The sequence below is a fragment of the Diprion similis genome, chromosome 8 (genome assembly GCF_021155765.1).
Source record: "Diprion similis isolate iyDipSimi1 chromosome 8, iyDipSimi1.1, whole genome shotgun sequence".
NCBI classification, from domain to species: domain Eukaryota; kingdom Metazoa; phylum Arthropoda; class Insecta; order Hymenoptera; family Diprionidae; genus Diprion; species Diprion similis.
In genome coordinates this window covers 24,320,398-24,342,655 of record NC_060112.1, presented here as the reverse complement: position 1 = coordinate 24,342,655, position 22,258 = coordinate 24,320,398, and the positions used below count along the sequence as shown (strand labels likewise).

The 22,258-nt window shown below is 40.8% G+C and overlaps 3 protein-coding genes across 7 annotated transcripts in view; 2 read left to right on the top strand and 1 right to left on the bottom strand.

Annotated features, from left to right (window-relative positions):
- Positions 1-6,301: 6,301 nt before the first annotated feature.
- On the top strand, positions 6,302-13,635 carry LOC124408994 (sodium-coupled monocarboxylate transporter 1-like). Its single transcript, XM_046886379.1, has 13 exons — positions 6,302-6,513; positions 7,763-7,922; positions 8,676-8,741; positions 8,877-8,996; positions 9,156-9,310; positions 9,397-9,537; positions 10,090-10,198; positions 10,379-10,488; positions 10,837-11,020; positions 11,326-11,412; positions 12,609-12,793; positions 13,247-13,430; positions 13,551-13,635. Exons 1-13 carry the CDS (start codon positions 6,317-6,319, stop codon positions 13,596-13,598), a joined length of 1,746 nt encoding a protein of 581 aa, XP_046742335.1. The 5' UTR covers positions 6,302-6,316; the 3' UTR covers positions 13,599-13,635.
- Positions 13,636-14,826: 1,191 nt separating this feature from the next.
- On the bottom strand, positions 14,827-17,577 carry LOC124408996 (CCR4-NOT transcription complex subunit 9). 2 transcript variants are annotated; one of them, XM_046886383.1, is made up of 4 exons: positions 16,546-17,577; positions 16,064-16,458; positions 15,611-15,839; positions 14,827-15,500 (listed from the first exon to the last, which is right to left on the bottom strand). In XM_046886383.1, the coding sequence occupies exons 1-3, from the start codon at positions 16,870-16,872 to the stop codon at positions 15,638-15,640; spliced, it is 924 nt and encodes a 307-aa protein (XP_046742339.1). In that variant the 5' UTR covers positions 16,873-17,577; the 3' UTR covers positions 14,827-15,500; positions 15,611-15,637. The 2 variants fall into 2 exon arrangements, with proteins under 2 accessions (XP_046742339.1, XP_046742337.1); XM_046886381.1 differs by having other exon boundaries at positions 14,827-15,839.
- Positions 17,578-20,666: 3,089 nt separating this feature from the next.
- Positions 20,667-22,258, top strand: part of LOC124408989 (mucin-5AC) — a 47,023-nt gene continuing 45,431 nt past the window's right edge. For 3 of the 4 annotated variants that reach the window (XR_006929483.1, XM_046886368.1, XM_046886367.1), the window contains exon 1: positions 20,667-21,082. The gene's annotated coding sequence lies outside the window, so the exon portion shown is untranslated. The remainder of the gene's footprint in view (positions 21,083-22,258) is intronic. The other variant, XM_046886369.1, reaches the window with a different exon arrangement.

Sequence of the window (22,258 nt, the reverse complement as noted above, 5' to 3'; positions counted from 1 at the left end):
TAGTAGTAGTATTAGTGATACTAGTGACAGTAGTAATAATAACAGTGATATTAATAGTAATACCAGTGGTAATAGTAGTAGAATACTAGTGATGGTGGTAGTAATACTAGTGGTAGGGGTAGTAATACTAGTGATGGTGGTAGTAATACTAGTGTTGGGAGTAGTAATACTAGTGGTGGTACGAGTAATACTAGCAGTAGCAAGAGTAATACTAGGAATACTAGTGGTAGTACTAGAAATACTTATAGTAATAGTAATACTAGAAATACTAGTGTTAGTACTAGAAATACTTGTAGTAGCAGTAATACTAGGAATACTAGTGTTAGTGTTAGAAATATATGTAGTAGTAGACTCGGTCATGATTTTTTTTTTCAGTATTAGAAACACTACTAGTAGTAGTTGTGGTTGTATACACCGATCGATCACTTACATTCCGAGGCGCACGCACTCGCTCGCCTTGCGCTATACATTCGTATAGATCATAAATACTTTGGGTACTGCACAGCAACATAATTGGGTGGATATATTGTGTGTTATACTGCAGTGGCTACACCCCTACGACTCCCACGCAATATTTTATTATTATTTTAAACGGGGCGGAGGATTTTTTCCCGATCGAATATCGGCAGAAAGGCAGCCGATATTTTATAATCATTACACATATCCGGATTAACTGCAGATAATAGACCTACCTTCGGTTACTTCAAACCGCTAATCCATCCACGGCAAACAACGGAAGGATTTGTGTTAAGTAAATGTTTTCGTTTGGCAAGGGTATGATTTTCATGAGGAATAGAAGAAAAAAAAAACATTGTTTTTCAGAATATGTATATGGGGTATTCCACGCCAACTCGAACAGTGTTAAACCCCGATCACCTCAAAATCATTTCATGTTTGTTTCTAACATTCTACTCGGTAAATTTTTTTATCGGAACGTTTATTCTTTATTAATACTTAAAATAATACTTAAAAATATCAAAATTCCGAATTCGGTGATAAAAAAAAATAGAAAAAAAATTCTGCCCACGTTTTCCTTGATGGGGGGTGTCTTGTGTTATTCACTGGATTTTTGGGAATTTTTTCAGATTTAAAAAAATGGTCATTCGCAATCGACTTCAAATATTTATAAAAAATAAACAATTCTATAAAAAAATTTGAAGAATATTTAGGTCCCGTTTTTCACCGAGTAGAACGTTAGAAAAAAACATTAAATGATTTTGAGATTGTCAGGGTTTAACACTGGTCGAGTTGGCGTGGAATACCCCATATATATAATTACACACGTACATATTCATGACGCGATCGATCAAGTCACCGTTTTTCAGTCCAATTACTCGATTTCATTATTAGTCAGATTGTTAATAATCATAATCGTAATCCTGATCGTTTTACCTTTCGCCAGAAGGCTTCCCGATTGACTAATCCAATCGCTGTGATCTTTTTTTTAATTTTGTTAAATGAAATTCGAGAATGTTTCAAGTTTACAGGCTAGTCGAGGTAATTCTCAGAACAAGACAATTTATACGTGAATAAAGAGTTAATAATTAAGTGAACAATAGGTCAAAGGAATGTTTATTCGATACCTGTGTAAAAATAAAACAAAATAATAAATACGAATTTGCATGAACCGAGTTGAATCATAATATTCTGCATTTTTTTTATTTTTCAAAGCAATAATTTTACCTACGATAAATCATAGCCCATTTTCTTCATAAATGGATCATTTATTTATAATTTCTTGGAGGTCGATTTCTTATTTAGCAATTCGGTTGTCCTGTCAAAAAGAAAAAAAGAAAAATTAGTGTGAAATCAATATGCATATCGTTGTTTCAAGCAAGTTGATATTTTATTTTTAAATACATTCATTTTATCGAAAATCGATTTGTGGAGTGATCATTTGCAGACGAAATAAGCTATTATTCATTGAAATTGGAACAACATTATATCAATTTAACATTTATACAACCAAAGTTTGAGATTATAAATTTATACTGTTTAAATGAAAATTCAAAATGTTTGATTAATATTTTTCATTCACAGAAAGGATAGTTTTTCGAAAAAACTTGTCATAACTATGCTCAGCTGTTGATTTAAACTTCTGTTTCTCGGTGGTTCCGTTCGGCACTTTTTCGACGGGACTGTACACCCGTCACATCCTTAAGAGCGAGTGACAGCGGCGATTATTCCGCAAGTAAAACGACACCGTTACGCATAATCATTAGTCACGCGTAGTCCTCGAGCCAAACACGTCATTTTATGCTTTCACGAAAGTCAAAGTACCTACGATGAGATTTGAGGGGGACTTCCGCGTTCCTTGGGAGTGAGTGTCGCTTACAATTAGATACTCGATTCGATCCTGAGAACGGCGCTGATTTTTGGAATGGCAATCGATTCGGTGCTCGTTAGCGAAGTTAAATTAACTACGATTATGTTCTATGTATGTATATAAGTGGAGGCGTAGAAGCTAGCAGGTAATTGAAAACGTCCCGAGGGGTTTCACCACGATACAACTTAAATTTCAATTACGTCAAAGTTTAAGTTCGCCTTTATCTCGATTACCCGCCCACGACATTATCGTGCAACAGCTTTGTACGCTGATCGCTATATTCACTCACTGAACAAAAAACTTCATTAACCAAAGAATTTTAATAAAATTTCAACGTAACGTTTCGAATTATAAGAAAATTTTGCAATTTATTACATAACTTATTTTGTAAATTTGATAAAATATACTAGAAATCACAAAACATATTACTAAAGCACGAATCATTAGATACACTAGATGAAAAATCATGTAATAAACTATACAATAAACTATACGAATTTTGATCTATTACGTCTGATGATTCTTGCTGGTGTAATTTGTTCTGTAATTTCTTGAAACTTTATCAATCTAAATTATAATACAATCACATCTGCGTTTTGGCTCCACAGAATTGGACCTCTGACACGATTTTATCGCCCGATAGTTGAAGGAAAGTGGGATGTAGTAAAATGATGATGTATTTTTGAAAGTCGAGAACCAGAGTTAGTAAAAGGGGTGGAAAAAACTCGGCCACGGTTATTTTCTACTTTGAATATAAGTACGTTTTCTTGGTACACCTTGTAACGCCGAAGTAAAGAAAGCGACGTTTCTTCGAGCTCGTCGTCGGCTTGTTTTGACGTCGTCTTTTCGATCAGTCGAGAGACACTCCCGTTCGATTAAACAATTTATCAAACTGTTTCAATCCGTCTTGATCCCCGCTCCGCACGTCGTGCGTAAATCGGATCAAGAGAAAAAAAGCGATTGAACAAAGCCCACGCTAATTCATCCATCACCCCGCAGGGTACAAAGTAAATCTGCAATACGTATGTACGGCCATTTCGGCAGGGAGTGTTTTGAAAAAAGCCTTTATTTAACCGCTTGATTTTGTAAAAATCTAATCCAATTCTCGCCCGATCTAATAACGAGGAGAGCTTTCAGCGTTCCGGGGGATGCGGCTGCAGATCAGACGGAATAAGGGTGCAAATAAGGGCGCGTTCCGTTCGTCGTTACTCTTCACGTCGTCGACTGGCTGGCAGATCTCCTCGTACATCCTCGACAGGCGCAAATAGCTCGAAGCCGGGTCTACTTATCTGCTCCAAACACCGAGAGCCGTTTTTTGGGATCGACCAAAAGCTCGGCAGCTGTGCGACGGGCGATGCTAAATGAGCCGAGAGTGATGCCGGAACTGGGGAAAAGATCCTGTATAGAAATGGAACCCGAAGGTTGATCGGCTCGGAGTAACTCAAGGTTTGAGACGCTGATGATGAGACGGTCAGCGGATCAATGGACGACTCGCGGGTATTTCGACCTGGTTTAAAGGGGTGGAAGTGGAATTTAATACAGCCGAATAACCCCGTCGAAACGGCCTCCGCAGTTTTCTTTGAAACAGCCCAGCACCCACTTTGGATATCATAATCAAACGATCAGCTTGAGGTGGGTAGTTAAGTCGTTGAATAAAAAATTCCATTAGCTCCGTAGGATAAAACGTCGAGAAATAATTGACACGTATTTTTCCATTTTCAATTCAATGTTCGTTAACTGTTGGAAGTTTGAAACTTACGCGCCACGTCACAATTTGCATGGATGGAGTTATACTGCAATGCGAAAATTATGACGTCAGGCAAATTCAACATTGAATCGAAGAAAGAAAAAATATTTTATTATTTTCTGAATAGAAAATAAAAAATGTGTGTGTGTGTGTGTGTGTGTTACTGTTTCTCTTTATTTTATTTTTTTTTTATCACATTTACTCCTGCCATGTTTTCCAGTCGGTACAACAAACGGAAGTTTCTTATAATGTGTAATACGCGTATCGAGTGAAATGACTCTTCGTCTCTCGTTTCAGCCAGTCGGGAAGAAGATGGACAGGTAATGAAATAAATGGGAAAATCGACCGGGCCTCGACACTCGATATCCCATAGTCAACATCAGGGGCAGCGAAAAACGATAAACGACAGGCGATCCGTCGGCCAATAACCATTTATCTAACCATTACGAAAATAGAGCTGGCCTGAAAGGATGTTGTTGCGGCTAGATATCGGTAGCAGTTATAGCAAAAGCAGCGAGAAGCTTCAGCTGTATGTTGTTGTGTGTAATTTTGTTCTTTCAGCCCGACAGACAATGGCCAAAATCTCACACCTCATCCTCGTGATTTCCGTTTTCCATTTCAGACGGAGGATCAGACTCTTGGCTCTTCGTCGACGAGTCTGTAGTTTAATTTACATGTATTCTCGGTTAACGACGATCCCTCGCGTTCCCGGTACTGTTCCCGCGGGAGAATTCGACGCTTACCAAAACGCCGGATCTACCCCGCATAACCCGGGGGTCTGCGCTAGGGGTGCGGGTAAAGGGCGAAATTGACCTCCTTGCAAAAAGCAGACTTCGACTTGAGGTCCTTCGGGATCAGACGCGTCAGTTCGATCCTTTCACCTCCCAATTTCTGCACAATCACTGTCACGCAGTCACCCTCTTCGTGATAATTATTTTCAACTGACGAATTCAAAGGGTAATTGATTCGAGGTGATGGAAACGTTCACCGGTCTCCGAAAACAGGGTTTGCCCATCTAATAAACCTTAGAACCCACCGGAAAACGGGGAGGTCCGTCGTCCTTAGCCATTCAGAATTTGACTCTATGACAAAATTAAGGCAGGTATAATTATGCAGGGCACAAGTCGGGAACACCTGCAGGAATAATTATTTGACCCGGTGTAAGGATCGTTATATTTGATGAGAGTGTTATGAAAAATCGATTACTCGTCAACCCCACGGCGGCGTTTCATTTCTCGGGCACTACCATACCTTCGTACGATATGTCATCATTCCAGTTTTTAAACTGAATTCCGAACTTTAAGATAAGCGATTCTTCTTCGCGTAAACTTTGACCCGAGGGGAAAATGGATGTACACACCTGTGTACCACAGGTATACATAAATGCTGAGAACCATGCTTTCGTTCGTCTCAAAGATGTTCTCACGTACACAATTCGAGCCAGCAACTCAATTTCTCGGATAACAAATCCAACCCGCATACGGAATTCGAGAAAACGGTCTTAGACTGAGTGATCGCCTTTCAGGGTGAAGATATTGTTGCACCAAACCAAGATATTGCGCCACTTACCAAACAGCCGTTTCGTTCCTCTTCGTTGGGTTGATAGGAATGAATGGCGTTGCTGTAGGTGCCTACATTCATCTTGTAAAGTAGCTCGAGGGGTTCGATGACTTGTTTCTAAGTTCATCAAGGACAATCCTCCTGATGTCGACAGAGTACACAGTATTTGAACCCAATGCCAAAGATTCGGGGTTCAAACTTCAAAATATACAAGATTTCCGAAGACATCCAGTGACGACATCCACACATCCACACTTCGGAAGCAGCTTTGTCCGATGATGAATTTTGGGAATCAAACCGTTGGAAGTAGGTACCGTCGATATGTGGAGCACGGTGAACGATGTTAAACCATTACAGTGCCTCACACATGTACGTAGTGCGTTTGGATCTTGGTGTGGAGAGTGCGTGGCGAGCTGGGATGTGTCTGTGGGTTTCGTCCGTGTGATGGCCAGAGTGGATGAAGAGTCGAGTCGGCGATTATTCAATCAGTGTCCGGTGCCATTTTAGACTTTGCTTCCATTCATGCTAGTCAAAACACTCGCACTCTAAGCTGTCAGTGCGTCTCACAGTTTCCATTCATTCCACGTCACGTTGATCGCGAGTCGCGAGGTGAAGAGTACCTAAGCTGAAAAAAAGTCCCCGGGAATAACGGAGGACTGGTTTTAAAAAGTGTCAAAGCACAGATGGACGCCGACAAAGTTCAGACGAGGTCTTTCGACGTCGTCGATTGCGTCGTCTTCGCCGGGATGCTGAGCGTCTCGGCCCTCATCGGCGTCTACCAGGCTTACAAGTCTAGGAAAAACGAGAACGCCGTTAGGGAATACCTCGTCGGTGGACAAAACATGTCCATATTTCCTATAAGCATGTCTTTGATTGCGAGGTGAGTGGATTTTCGACCCTTTACGTGACGTCAACATCATCCCTTGCACAGAAGCTTCCCTGAGACGCAGACCTGCTTCTAAAAAATCAGGAAATGGTTTTGCCACGAGAAGGTTTAAGCGGTGATTTAACTCTGGTTTCTCCTTTTCCCAGCTTTTCGTTCCAAAAATATTCAGGCTCTCTTAATGAATCAACCCTTGCTCGCGATTTGTACACATTTTCGGTGAACTAAAAGGTGTTCTTCAAAATAAGCGCGTACTACCAAGCTGCCGGTTTTCTATACCAGGGTACATATTTGCCAACCCGCAGCCCGCATGGTTCTAGCTGGGTCATAGGGTGTGCGGTTATTTTAACAAAAACGGAGCCCGACGAACTCTAATTAGAACGCAGCACGATGATCCCGATATATGCGAAGGGTTGTCTCTTTCTCTCTCTTCGTATATTCAGAGTTCTGAATGGCCTGTATTTTCCGGTTCGAGTATCCACGCAGCGCATGTATAGACTCATCAACAGAAATAAGGGAGGAAAAGGCTGATGGAGAAAGCTTTTCAAGCGAATTTTTTCAAATTTCGTAGTCACGAGGAGATGACAAGACTGCTGTTTACGTTGAGAAAGTATAATGTGTAGGTAAAAATGAAATTATTCATTTTCCACCTTTTATCTAAAAAATTCAAACCCCTTAATTCAATTTAACTGTCTAATAACGATGCTTGTTTCCTTTTAATAAAATAGCCTATTTACTTTGATGATTATGAAGAAGGGAGGGCAAACAATTACTCTACATATATATATATATATGTATTAATAGTACAATACGGTAAGAGAAAACAACGTAGGTTGGGCGCTTATATACCGACGACGTTATCGTCCTCGAGTAGTAGGGCATTGCGGAGGTGTAGAGGTGGACGAGTAGGAACTACAGTATGTCGTATTGATTTAGCTGTTACATCCACATCTATTTATCTCGCGTATAACGAAACTACTAACAGCGCCGAATTAAAGCGGAGTAGCAGGAATGCGAGGTGAATTTTAATTGACTGCTTTTACGTAAGAGGGTGGATGGATATCGACTGTGTTCTCTGCAGCTCGTGAGACGAGATGAGAAATTCATGAAGCGTGATGCAAGCTCCCGATGCACTTCGTTGTGGGAAACTCGCAGAATTTTTGTCTCATCTTTTTTCTGCAACAAGTAGAAATTTACAACCCTTGGTTATCGAGAAACAGTGTCATGGCCGTTTTTCGCTTCACAGTTACATCTCGGGTATCACCATACTGGGAATACCGGCTGAAATGTACGTCTACGGAACCCAGTTGTGGTGCGTTGTCATCCCGGAGAGTTTCGTGTCCGTGACGATGGCCTTCGTTTACCTGCCGATATTTTACAAGCTGCAAATCACGTCGTCCTACGAGGTGTGGAATTAGAAAAATGAGCTAAGAGAGAGGAACGATATATAAAATAAGGAAAAACTAAACGTGGGAGGAAAAATCAATCCGACTTATCACCCACGGAAGATTGTTTCTCTTTTTTTTCTTCTTTTTTTTTTAACTTTTCTTTTCTTTTCTTTTCTTCTCTTCTCATCCCTTTTTACCCCATATTCGACCAACGCGTCACTCCTCCACGCCTTCGTTTTCTCGTGTCGATTGTTTCGCGAACGCTTTGAAACGTTCTTCTTTGTACCGTTTAAGAGAAAATATTTATTTTTCTTCACATAATTTTTTTTCTTCTTCTTCTTCTTTATTTTGTTTTCTATTCGTTTTTCACATCTTTCTGACGAGGGTTTTCTTACTGTTCTAACTTTACATCTTCTCGCCTTTTGGTTCCTTTTTTTTTTTTTTTTTTTTTTTGAATTCTTATTTTGCGCCACGGTAGGGGAAGGAGGAGGTCAGGTTTTTTTTTTGCTTCTTTTCACGATTTTTATTATTTACATTATTATTCCACACGTGTCTCCCCCACTCGGAAAACTCATTTTCTAGACCTCAAATTTTTGACACTTCCATTTAAACCAGACGTATGACGCTATCAAACAAAATGTACTGCAAACGATCCGCGCTTTTCCTTATGTCAAAGTCACACCTCCGCATGCAGATTGTCAAAAAATGTATAAATGAAACTCTCGTTGTTTCGCCTGAAGCCAAAAAGTCACGGCTTTCTCTTTCTTGCAGTATCTGAATTTACGATTCAACCATATGGTTCGACTGATGGGCTCGATCATATTTATCATAAAGATGGTGAGTCTCCCTTGGAAAGGAAAAAGAAAGTGAAAAGAAATAAAAAAATTTAATTAAATTTAATTTTCTTCCGAAGAATTTCCTCTCGTTTCTCAACCCCTTCCGCTCCTTTTAATATCACACGTCGCTTTGCAGTTGCTCTACATTCCTCTGGTGATCTACGTGCCTGCGCTGGCCTTCAATCAGGTCACAGGCATCCAAATTCACCTGATCACGCCGATAGTATGCGTCGTCTGCATATTCTACACAACCCTGGTGAGAAAATAGAAGAGCAACTTCCCTAGCTCTACTCTTTCACTTTTTTCCTCCCTCCTGTAAAATTGAGTTTGCTACTCAAAAATCGCGAGGATCACTTTCCACGTCCGAAAACGTGCGTCTTAGGCCACCCCATCGATTTATCGAATGGGCTTTCAGGGTGGTTTGAAGGCCGTCGTATGGACGGACACGATACAGACGATAGTGATGTTCGGGGGTGTGATCGCCGTCATTGTCCTGGGAACGGCGAGGGTCGGGAGTGTCCAGGAAGTCTGGCAAAGAAGCTGGGACAGCGACAGGATTGAATTTTTCAAGTACCGATACGTGAATAAGAATTTCCATACTAATGGATCGACGCTCCCTTGATCGAATAAAAGAAACCCGACTCGTGTCCTTTCAGCATAAACCCGGACCCGACCATCAGGCACACCTTCTGGACAGTTGTGGTCGGGAATTACTTGAACTGGCTCGCGTCCTGCTCCGTCAATCAATCTATGGTGCAGCGGTGCTTGTCGATGCCAAATCTGCGGAATGCGAACATGTGAGTGGACCGTTTCTGCCCTTTTCAATCGTCGCACGTAAACGTTCGACGTCAGGAGTGACGGAGGATGGATTAGCGGAAAAATGAGTCCAGTTTGAACAGAGAACGCATTATACTCACGCTCGGCAGCTTCGTCGATGTGACATCGGCAATGGGTCATACTTACCACCAGCGCTTATGATTCCGTATAGAAATTACCATTTATATTAAAGTCCTTTAAGAGTAATGTGCCCGTCGGTCTATATTCGAATTCAATTTCCAAACGAACTCTCAGCGAGTCACCCGGTTGGAAATAACTTTGTTCCCCGAAACTTTTCCTGCAGGTAAACTGCGGGGGGGGGGGGGGTTGAAAATTTTTTCAAATCTCAGCCGAAGTGTACGAGAAACGGGCGTGTCTACAAATGTATATATATGTATACACGCGATCCACCTAAATTAATATGTAGGTACGCGTAGACCTCTGCACACTGTTTGTAATTTCTTGGACATTAAATTTATGCGCCCCCCGCTATATCACTTTATTAGCCACTAATGTGCAGCCCCTTATTTCAGTACGATCGCCATTATGACCGTAGGCATGGTAACCATTATCTCTATGAGCTGCTACACCGGACTTGTCATATACGCAGCGTTTCACAAATGCGATCCCATTACGACAAAGGTAATTCATCTTTTCGCTGCCTCAGGAGTACGCTTTGTGTACCCATTAAACACGTATTGTTCCTTTATACACGCATATATATGTATGTATATATGTATACACATGTATGCAACAGTATGTACCGTGCATGAAGAAATTTGTTAATGTAATAAAGGAGCGTCCTCCGTCTCTGGCTTTCAGCAAATAAATAAGGCGGATCAGCTGCTACCGTTTTTCGTCATGGAAATTGCCGAGAGTGTACCCGGGCTTCCGGGCCTTTTCATATCCGGTGTCTTCAGCGCTGCTCTAAGGTACGTGTAGGTGGGGTTACACCTCTGTATACACATTCACCAGCGACAGACGTCACTCGCTCTTCGTCACGGCGCTACGTGAGAAAGATACTGAAAAAACAAAATAAAAATACAAAAAAAAAAAAAATTATCCCCATATTTGCCAAATATTTGCAGTCGGTCAACCGCAGCTGCACGCGACATTGAAACTATATTTTACCAGATTCGCATTAAACCTATCGCAGCCTGATAAAAAAGCCGAACGGCAAAAAAAAAAAAAGGAAAAAAAACGATCGGTTTTTATTTATTTTTTCGCTTGGATTGAACGGTATTTGCGCATTTGTGTGATCAGCTGATTTATATTTGCAGCACGATGTCGACCGGGTTGAACTCCATGTCCGGCGTGATCTACGAGGACATGATTAAACCTTTGATGAAACGACCGCTCGGCGACACGGCGGCCAGTCGCCTGATGAAACTCACGGTTGTCTTGATCGGGACGATTTGTGTGGGCCTGGTATTCCTCGTGGAAAAGCTGAGCAGTTTAGTTCACGTAAGACGTATGGGGGTTGAAACGCCGGAGCGTCGCGACGCGTTGCGTCGGCGGGTCCCATGTTTAGAATGAATTTCTTCCACTTCAGAGAGAACGTATAATAAATTTTCAGCTTCGGAGAAAAAGCGTTCGGACCTTTGAAAATGGAATATTATACTTGTAACGGCGAGATGCGGTTCTTTTTCTCTGTTCTCTCGCCTCTTCCGAAACTCCGCGCTATTTTATTTTGCTTTTGTTCGTTAAATTTTATTTTATTTTATTTTTTTTCGTTCTTCTTGGTCTATCTTTATTTCTTCTTTTTCCAGGCTGGGAAAAGTTTGTCTGGAATTACGGCTGGACCATTGCTGGGTGTTTTTACCCTTGGAATGTTTTTTCCCTACGCAAACTCGGCGGTAAGTAAAGTTTGAAATTATACAGACGGTCAGAACTGAAAACCCTGCAGCTCGTCGTTCGACGAACATTTGGTATGCATAATATATACGAGATGTTGCGTTGCAATCCTATGAGGGAGGCGTGTATCCAGGGTGAATTTTTGAAAGTCAAGGAAAATATATGCACCTCATTTTTCTCTCTTTTTTTATTCTCACACACGTATGTATGTATGTACCTGCCTACAGTGACACGTCGAAAAGGTGATCGACAAATTCAATGCGTCAGCTGTAAGCTGGGAGCACAAGTAATTCGCTCGATCCTTGAACAGGAAGACGTACAGGTACAAGAGGGATTAGGTATTGAGATTCACTTCTTCCGAAGACGCCTAGTTCATGACAAAGATACGAATTCAATTTTATAATAACGCTTTCAGTCAAAAATACAAATTCCCGGACTCTGTCTAACCTATTCGCGACTGTAGCTATTTGACGTAATTTCCTGAAGCTCTCGCGTTGGCTTCCGATTACTTAAATCAAATAATCTTTTACATTACTTCGACTTTTTTCACGAATTGGAGCTTGAATGTATCGCTTGCGACTTTGAAATCCAAGATAAGGGGCCGACAGACCAAGATGGCGCCGAAGGATCGATCAGCTGATCGTTTCGGGTAAATAATCGGAGCACCAAGTGTCAGGAAAACTGGTGCAAGTTATCAGATTCATGATTTGTTCTTTCAAGTAAATACAGAGTCAAAGATACGGTCAAAAACTACTTTTATAATTAATTACGACGCTGTTGAAGTAGGGTTATGTTTCTTGCCAGCCACCCTTAACGCAACTCTATTCTATACATTATACGTATATACACACAACGGCAAACTCCGGTGTTAAACCTGTTCCTCCCAAGTTTCCAACTTCGTAGTTCTCCTTTTATCGAGTGAATTATGGAAATGCGTTTTAGCCAGAGAGTTTTAAGTTGGCCGTTATACTTGCAATATACATATATATATATGGTAGGGGAAGAATCAAGAAGGGTTTGAATGAAGTTGAGGAATATTCGAAGTGCAAACAAAGTTTAACGCGGCATCTTTATTCAAAAGAGATAAGATAATCCGATGAATTACCACGTAAATACAGAGCTTTATACAGCAAACCTCGAGGCTGCAGAAATTCGTCTCTTCTGAGGAATAATATTATTATTATTTTTTTATCGACAGGGTGCCTTGACTGGTGGAATTCTGAGCGTCTTTTTCGTCGCCTGGATATCCTTCGGTACCCAAGCTGCCATATCCAGTGGGCAAATACATTTTTCATCAAAACCGGTGTCGGTCGAAGAATGCTCGGAACAATTAAAAAATGTCAGCTTTCAAAATTCTACCACAATACTGGAGAAGGCAACAAGGTACCTTTCTATTTACCAAGTTATGTCAATTGTGCTTCGAATGTATATAAACATAATTTCTTGCTGCCATTTTAAACTACTTTAAACCAAAATTCCGTACATTTTTGCAACTGGGGTAACAGAAGAGATTAAAAGATTGGGAAAAAATGATAACCGCACGGTAGAAGTAAAACTTTTTAAGGAAGGAACGTTTTGAAGAAAGAATAACTGCCAATTGTAGGTTTAATATCGTAAATAAGACTTTTTTTTTATATATAAAAAGTAAAATTTTATTTTAATCTGCTTTTGCTTCTTCTCATATTCAGTCATGCTTTCTGTTGACTGCAAACAGTGAAAAATAAATATTTCCAAACAGTTTGTCTTGTTTCCAATTAATAAACGATAAACATATATGTAATAACGTATAGTAACCGAGAATTCGCACATATTTGATTCGATATGTATTGCTTTCAGTGATGCGCCATTCTTCCTCTACAGAATGTCGTATATGTGGTACACTTGGGTTGGATTTTTGGTCGCTATTTTGGTCGGGCTATTTGTCTCTTGGATTACAGGTCCGAATAAATACAGAGTTGAGGACAAGAAGTTGTACACACCCATTATACATAAACTTTTGACAAGAGATTCAGGTCCCACGGTAAATATTTATTGTATACCTAAGAACAAAGCCCAGCCAAGAAATAATGATTCGTGGAAATACGTAACTAAATTCACAGTGTATAAGGATTAAATTTGTTCTCCTCGTTTTACATTTCAGAATCTGACGGAACTGGCAAAAGTGAATCAAAGCGAGACGAGTCAGTAGGCGAGACGATTTGATAATTACGTAATAATTAGACTTTTAGACTTATTATTAAGATTGGATAGGATAGGATACGTATGATGATAGTATGATGATAGTATTAGCAAATCGGTATAATTAAGAAAATCGTATAATTAATTACACACATATACATATAATATTTGAATCTGAAAATTTTAATCAATAAATCAACTGTATGTGCATAAACATAGACATCGATATGTATAATGCACGCCAATCACCAAGAGCAGCATTAATCTTATATAAACTTAATATATCTCTTACTAACTGCAGCATCACTTTCTTACGTGATAACTTTATACACAAGTATACATTGCTTTAATAACAATTATTATTATACATATTTAGACTAGTGATATATATACATATACATATACATATATATATATATCTATTTATATATAGATTCATTAAAGTCAATAAACCTATTGAATATTATTTCATCTTTGTATTGTTTTTCCTTTTCTAGGACAAAATCGGAAGGAAGAACAAGAAAAAATTTGTTAAAAAGTCAATTTTGGCAATCTCAGCGCACCCAAAAGTACACAGAGCATGCAAGGTACATATTTTATGCTTATAATCATACTTACATAATATATACACGCTGAACAAATTTTACAATTTACTACACGTAGAAATTTGCACACAATGTTGTAAACGCTGGCATAGTCCAACGAATAGTTTGAAACTTCCCTTCAATAATTACATCGACATATTAATATCTGTATAATGGGTGTGCACCGGGTGCAAAAAATAATAACAACTATAGTAATTATAATGATGCGATGCGATTTAGGAGATTTTTATTATGCATTTAAAAGAACCGTAACTATACAATTAATTACCCCTCCTCATCCGATCTAAATCGCGGTTTTGCAATACTCTTCTTTTGAATAATATAAACACAAGAAATTGAGACCATCGGTAATTAATACAACGTGTTTTACAGCTAAATGCATGAAATTATGATAATAAATTGTGCGCTTAAGTCAGATATACACAGGTAATTTTCTTTAAGTAAGATCTTATTATAATGAAGTAACGTGAGCTATAACGACGAAATACTCTTTTTAAGCTAAGAGCTAACCCTGAGCGCTGGCTACTATTCAATATTTCAAAATAAGAATATTCGTAATCTTTGTTATTGTGATCGATTTCGGTAAGTAAATTAAAAGTGTTCAATTCCATTGTTTGTTTTTGATTATATTTCTTTATACATATAGTATAGACATATAAAATAATATGAATATAAAGAAACCTTGCAAATAATATCCTCGCGGTAGAAGGTGTATGGCAAGGAAAAATCCTCGCTGCTACCAATCACAGAACTCAAAACTAGATACGCAAATTTCCCGATGTTCAAAATTATTTGGCGGTGTGAAAGCTTACCTCAACTCAATGCAGTCAATGAATTCATTCAAATTATTCATAACATGCTGTTTCTCAAGAGCATGAGAACATAAATTTAATGTACAAATATTTCATGTTCGAACGCACCTACAGCGAAATCGTTTTGAACCCGGGCATCCTAGGTGACGTCGGCATATGTCGAAGGGGCTACACGATTTTTGAAAACTTTAGGAGCATGATCAAAGAAAGAAAAGAGAAGAAAAATTATGACTGAAGTAATAAACGACTATATTCAGAATGGTGTCAGTCATTATTCAATAATCATACCAGTCATTTCTTTGTATTCTTACATTACCAATCACTGTTGCTACAAATGAATGTTCTTCTTTTTTTTCTATCTTCATTTTCTTCGCTATTCTGTCTTATGAAATTTTAATAATGTTGCCTGCTAAATCCTGGAAACGGAGAATTGATCCATTTTCTTTTTTGGCCAAAATATTTCCCTCACGTGGCAGTGTGAAGTTGTGATTTTCATTAAATAAGAAAAATAAGTTTATAACTTTCTCGCCCTATTGCTACCTTCACTGTTTTTCCTTATCAAGTGGCACTTAATTCAACAGTCATTACTAAAATATCATTTCTACCTCACGATAGGAAAATTATTAATCAGTCTATGATGTCAAGGGAGACATGCCGATCGTCCTGGGATCTGGTTGCCCTGGCTGAGTCTGAGGCCCTGGCTGAGGTCCAGTTTCCAGGTTCTTAAGTAGCTGATTCAACCAGTGGGTAGTGGATTTGTCTTCTTGTAAGCAGGTCGCAAAAGTATTGTCTCTGAGTTGATCTGGCAAGCATTGCCTCAACGCCAGAAGTGCTCTGTAACAATATTAAGGTAAAAACACCTTAGAGCCATCAGAAATTTCAAACCAATCGTAATCCTTCCTCACAGCAATCTTTCGTCAAATCAATCTATAATTGAAATAATTGAAATAGCGAAAGAACTAAGCAAATTTCTACTTGTCTTTGAATTTGAAACTCCATAACTCGATCTCTAAATTAGGAATCAAGAGTCATAAACTTGCCAATCTGTAAATACGAACCTGGGATTGTCCGATAGTCTCAAGTAGCACCTAACAACGTGTTTGAGGAGTCTGGCGGAGGGATCTTTGGCCAAGGACAGAACCATTTTTCCCAGGATCATAGCGACGTGGCTGAATCTGTCGTAAGTCTGACATATATACGAAAGTCCGCTATCGTCAAGCAGTATTTTCTGAAGTATAAACGTAGCGACGGTTTTACTCAGTTCAGAACTGCTCTCCATGATCCTCAAACAGAGCGGTATTATCTCGGTGGTAAGTAGAAACGTGATTACTTCTTGCTCGTCAGTTTTAACCAGCGCTCCGATCACTCCAAGGCTGGTTAGTCTCAGGTACTCAAAGGGTCGCGTCTTGCTCGTAGTGTGCAAGAACGGATAAAGGAACAGAGGTACGTGAGCCTAGAAGATGCAGAGAAATAAACCGTTATTAGAACGTTACAAGATTGTTAGCGAACCAAAGACTGGTTTCCGAGCAATTTCCATTACCTGCAGAAAAGCAGACCTCGTCTCAGGGTGACTAGCGACGCATTGAAGGAGAGCGAGGGCATTGCAGACTCTATTGCTCTGGTAGGCGGTGAGAGTAGCTGGGTTGATGGCAGGATATATGTTGATAATCTCTTGGAGCAGTGCAGCGGTCGTGCCGAACGAGTGCCATAGCATAGGGGCGAGGTCGGGAACAACTTCACGCTTCTTGCTCAGTTCGAACAAGGCGTTCTCTCGCGTCTCGGGATTAGACAACTCGATTATCCACGAGTACACCTTGTCGGCGTCGACGGTTGCCTGCAGGGCAGCCGGACTCTGCTGAGAACTCATTGCGACGATTCGTTTCTGGACTTGTTTCAGCTTGTGGAAAACACTGAGAAGGTGTAGACCGGAACTAACCGAACGAAATCTGGGTTATTTTATCTCTGATATAATCGTGCGAGAGAAGAAATGACGAGGGGATAATTGAGCACGTGTAAAATGAGCAGTTCGAGATCAGGTGGCGCGTCGAATGTTGTCACAACCGTTGTCTGCTTACTATGAAAGACCGCATTTTACTCGGAGATCATCGTTTCATCGAGACATCTCGAATCAAGTGTTATCTTTGATTATACGTTACCGATGCAGCCTCGGCATATGTCGGTAACACGGCCAGCTTTGAAAGGGTCAAGTAAATAAATGTTCGAGGGGCGTTTTTTGGGCGCAGATTAAACCGCCTCCGTCGAACAGCAGCGAGGGTTTTCGGATATCTGATCCGCGCGTCTCTGCCCTGCCGTGGAGATTTTGAGGTTAGGATTTCCGAACGGATAGCGGGCGATGGATTACGCGTAAATTCCGGTGTCCATATTTGGCTCACACTGAAGGGATATGAACTGTTCAGACGTCGCCGAAATACTCGCGGAACATGTGGAAAACGTTTTCTCTTCAAATTATACACTTTTAACTCTCAACTTGCACCGAATATCCCGTTCGTTTACGACGCAGTCAACGCGACGCTGCCCAAAAGATAACTCTAGAAGCTCGTCGGCAACGTTAGATGCATCCAGCCTGTGTGGATTTGTGTTTATTGCGTAAAGTTAAGTCCATTTCAGGCCACCAGGTGTTCCGGGCATGCTGGGTCGTCGATGCGCGTTACGTTGGTGTTTATTCTTTACATAAGCTACTTACGGAGATGAGCTTCGGAAAGCCACGCTCGCATTTTTCGATGATCTAATTTACCAGTATACTCTGACGCAAAATAGGTTTTTGCAATTAATTTTCGATATAACTGCGTTGACCAAAAAATTTGAAGACTGTTATTCCTAGGCAAATTTTCCTGACCAGTGCTCGGAGGGTAAGTCGGCGCGATGGTCCGCAGCCGTAAGAAGTCGCGTTAGCGATTTGATACCTTCTTTACCGGCTGCGCCGGTTAACACGCAACCCATAAGCGCGCTAAACCTCAGTAGAGTATAGCGGTATTATAAGTGTGTCTTGAGTCTTTCTCGATACGATCGTTTAGAAACACATTTCATCCGTTGATTAAGCCTAGATTCAGCGCTTCGATGGGTATTTTATATAGTCGTATATGATAGAGAATATCTAGCAGTGAATTTCGAACTTACGAAGTTCGTCAATAGCGCATTGATAGCAATTAGCAATGTTGGTGTTCAACTTCGATCACCACAGTGGCTCTCCGCTCTGATAAATATGCTCTGTATTACCCACTGCTTTCTTGATGTTATCGACATATTTTTGCCGTCTAAGGATCTCAAAACTTACTTCCAAAAGCCTATAACGTATCAGAGGGCGCTACGAAAACGGAGCACGAAAAACAGGAACTTGGATTCGATCAGGCTCCTCTCTGCTACTGATTCTGAATCAAGGCTGTTGATTTTCACTTTACTAGCTGCTCAGCAATTAGACTGTGATACAGAAAATGACTTGGAACTTCTACCGTCTCAAGCCATCATAAAATTCTCCATAATTTCACCCACTACAACTAATTGTAAAAGGCTCTTTTCAACTATGAGAATTGTCGTTTTTTAATGTTTACGTCAATCAGGAAATATTTTATTTGAAAATTTTTGAGGATTAAGATTCGATTCGGTCAATTTCACTTAATTTTTTCCACTTTTTTAGTTATTTGGAAGTATCCGATGGTGATCGGCTGCCCTGTGAATTTGAGACGGATCGGATCTACGGTCTTCGAGATATCCTGGTAGAGAGTTTGAAAAAACCGGTTTCAACAAAAACTGCTCTGAAGCTTTACAAGGAGCGTACCTCGCGGTTCATTGACATGTTAATCGAAAACTAATTACCGCAGCAGGTATTACGCAATTAAGTACACATCCGATTTCGAATGAAGTTAAAATTACACCTGATTTTATATTTTCGTAACGAAGTTCGTTCACGAAAATAAAGAACCGAGCTACAAATTCGACCGTATTTCCGAACCCAGATCGTACAATTCATATTGTGTAAATTCTTGAATAATTCACAAAGTCGAGACGGTTATGCATGCAACATCGGAGGCCCGCAAGGCCGCTCAAGGATGCCGTCGAGGGTTCAAGGACGTTCGAAGACTCCTGACGTTATTACACGCATGAATGCGTGCAGGATCAGTGCAGCAGACCCGAGCTGCGTTATAGAAACGGGGTAGAAATTCTCTCCGATAAAATGGGAGCAAGAATAAAATGGCAGTTAAACCAAGCAATCAACTTGTCTTTATTGTGTAATTATATACAACCGCATGAGCAAACCCCGCAATTTCAGGTACTACGTACAACTACATATACGGCATGAAATCGTCAAGTAACAACCATGATTTCTACACCAAAACTGAAAGTAGAGGAATACCGAGAATTCGTAGGTATTAAGACTATACGCATCCCCGCGCTTCAAATTATTAATAAATCCGTTTTACGCAGGCATAAATGAAAAAACCACGAGTTTGATTAACTACGCAGTACACTGCAGACAAACGTTGGCCCTTACGGATGGGACCCAAATCTTTTCCACGTCATTTATTTATTTATTTTTATTTTTTTTTAACCATGGTACTGGTGTTCGACCATGTCCCACTACGTCATTTATTTCTCTGCAATGTTAAAACCAGCCAACAACAGGCGGGTCGCCCCTAATAACCGTCGCACGTGCCCTACGACAATCCACATTGTGCGCACAAGTTACAGGCCAGGCTGCATAAGTATAACATACATGTATAGCGCACCGTTCCGCCTGGATCGCGTTCAGTCGGGATGTATAGTACCTACGTTTGAAACTGGAATTTTTTGATACCACTATTTTCTTTTTCTTGTCGTTGGAAAGTGGGTCATTGGTGGTCTAAATTCAGAATTTCGACCAGATTCTGCAATAGCTTCGACCGCCATCTTGAATTTAGGGGGAAATTTATTTTTGTCGAATAAGATGTAAATCGCCCATTTTCAACTTTTCACCAAAAATGGTCACAATTAAATCGTAGGAAATGTAATCCTCTATAACTTTTGTCGTAACAATTTTTTGTGACATAAACCATAAATTCGATGTGGCAGCCAAAGCTACTGCAGAATTTGGTCAAAATTTTGGATATATCGATTACCAATGACCCCTCCTCCCCTCCCCTTGCCAAAATGATTAGAAGAAAAATAGTAGTATCGAGAAATTACAATTTTAGGGCTTCTATTTTTTAGATAGCGATTGACCTAGGGGAATAGAGCGGCGCATAGAAAAAAGAAATGCGTGTTACGTCTGTAAGCCAGGGCAGTCAGCTGTTCGAGGGGTTGCAGCTAACTAACAATAAGCGCGTTGCACCAAAGTCAGCGCGTCGTTGAGCAGCTGCGAGTATAAAGTCAGCGCGAATCAGTCGATCGCTCGTTAACGAATTTCAAGCCTTAAGGGCCGATTGCTATGTGAAATTTCGGAAGTCCTTCATCCTTTTCTTCTTCTTTCCGTTACTGTGTGATGGTTATCGTGTCGGCGCCGCGGGGGGCGCAAGGCGACAGGTACATCGACGTGTGTAAGTGCATCGCACACATCGGCCGACATACCTGGATCTCACCGAGCAGGAATGGCGTCGGGACGCCGGGCGGGGCGAGGTGAGAAGAAGTAACATGAACGCGCCGAGGGCAGGCCAACAGGCCGATCCGAGTGCCCCGACAGTCCAGTGATCGCGGCCGTGACGAAAGGACGTCGTAACGTGCGTCGATCGAGCGTCGACAACGAGCCGCGCGGCCTAAAGCCGGGAAAAATACCGGCCGACCGGTTGACATTAGAAGCGACTGATTTTTCTTTCGCTCCGAGACGCGTCCCTCAGATGCAACGCTAAGTATCATCCTCACGATACGATAATCGTGTAGCGAGTTCTGTTGGATCCCAGTTATTTCCGCCGTCGTACTGTCGTAGCCGCCTCACACGGAAGGAACGAAGAAACGGTAACAGTGCAGGTGGCGATATTTGGCAGGGAGGGGGGGGCGATATCGAGGAAGGGTGTGTGCCACTCAGGATCGAGGAAAAACCGGAACGCCGGACGGCCAGCCGTCCAGTCCGGTAAATCTACACACAGGTACCTACACTTGTCACATACGTACATATATGTATGTACATACTACGTGTTTCTCTCGCCACGGTGGATTTTTGCGGCGTGCCAATTATCATGGAATCGTGCGCAAAATGCACTTTCAACTCTCGTCGATTACGAGTGTAATTGTTTATCGACGTCAAAAGTTGATGCGGAATTATATAGGTATATACGAGACTTTCAACGTTTTTCACGTACAGCGTAATTAAAATTGGTCGTATTTTTTTTTTTTTTTTTTTTTTTTTTTTTACTCATTGCTCGATACGCTTGGATCACATGTGACAGCGAAATATTACACATCAATTGCATTTTGATTTACCTATAATACCTGTATAATTGTTGAAATTATATGCTGACAGTGAAACGTTCGAATTGTACGCAGAATTTATTTCGTCAAGATTATTCGACTTTTATATTATACACTTGTCCAGAAATATATAGGTAATTATGCGAATTAGTTTACACGTTGGGTATACCGAAAACTAGATTCGTGTAAGACTGGTTCGCATGATGCTGGCAGTGGAACGAGTATGACATTCTATACCCACCGCGTACTCTATGCCTTCTATATCAGGTGGCGAAAATCACCTACCGTGCAACCTACCATATACCTACAACTCCGATCCGCGAATGCGAATGACCCGTTTTTGTTACGCCGTGGGAATTGGGCGCACACTTTTATGCACTCAATTAACCTAAGAGCTGGCCTAATCTGGACTCTCATGTCGTGATTACCTGCTATCGGTTATACAATACACGCGGTGTAAGGTATTAGCCTAATTAACGAATCACCAAAGTGTCTACGGGAACTGGGTGTGTTTTAATCCAGGCCTTAAATCACTCCGGTTGCAGTGATAAATTTTCCGGAATCACGGAATCCCCGAACAGGGTTCGTGAAACTCGTTGGCGCGGCGAGGTGCGATAATCGGAAAGGAAAAGAGGAACTGGAACACTTGAGCGTCAAGGCCCAGTACATCTTTTTTCGTAACCCAATTCAAATGATCTTTCTCACTTCTCGCATATACGTGGTGAAAACTGACCTGAAACAGTAAACCAGACGTAAATACCGGCTCGGTCTTTGTTTTGAAACCGGCCTGCTCTCGAGATTATCGCTAAATCTGTTACCGGAATTTAACCAGACACCCCGAACCGTGCATGCAT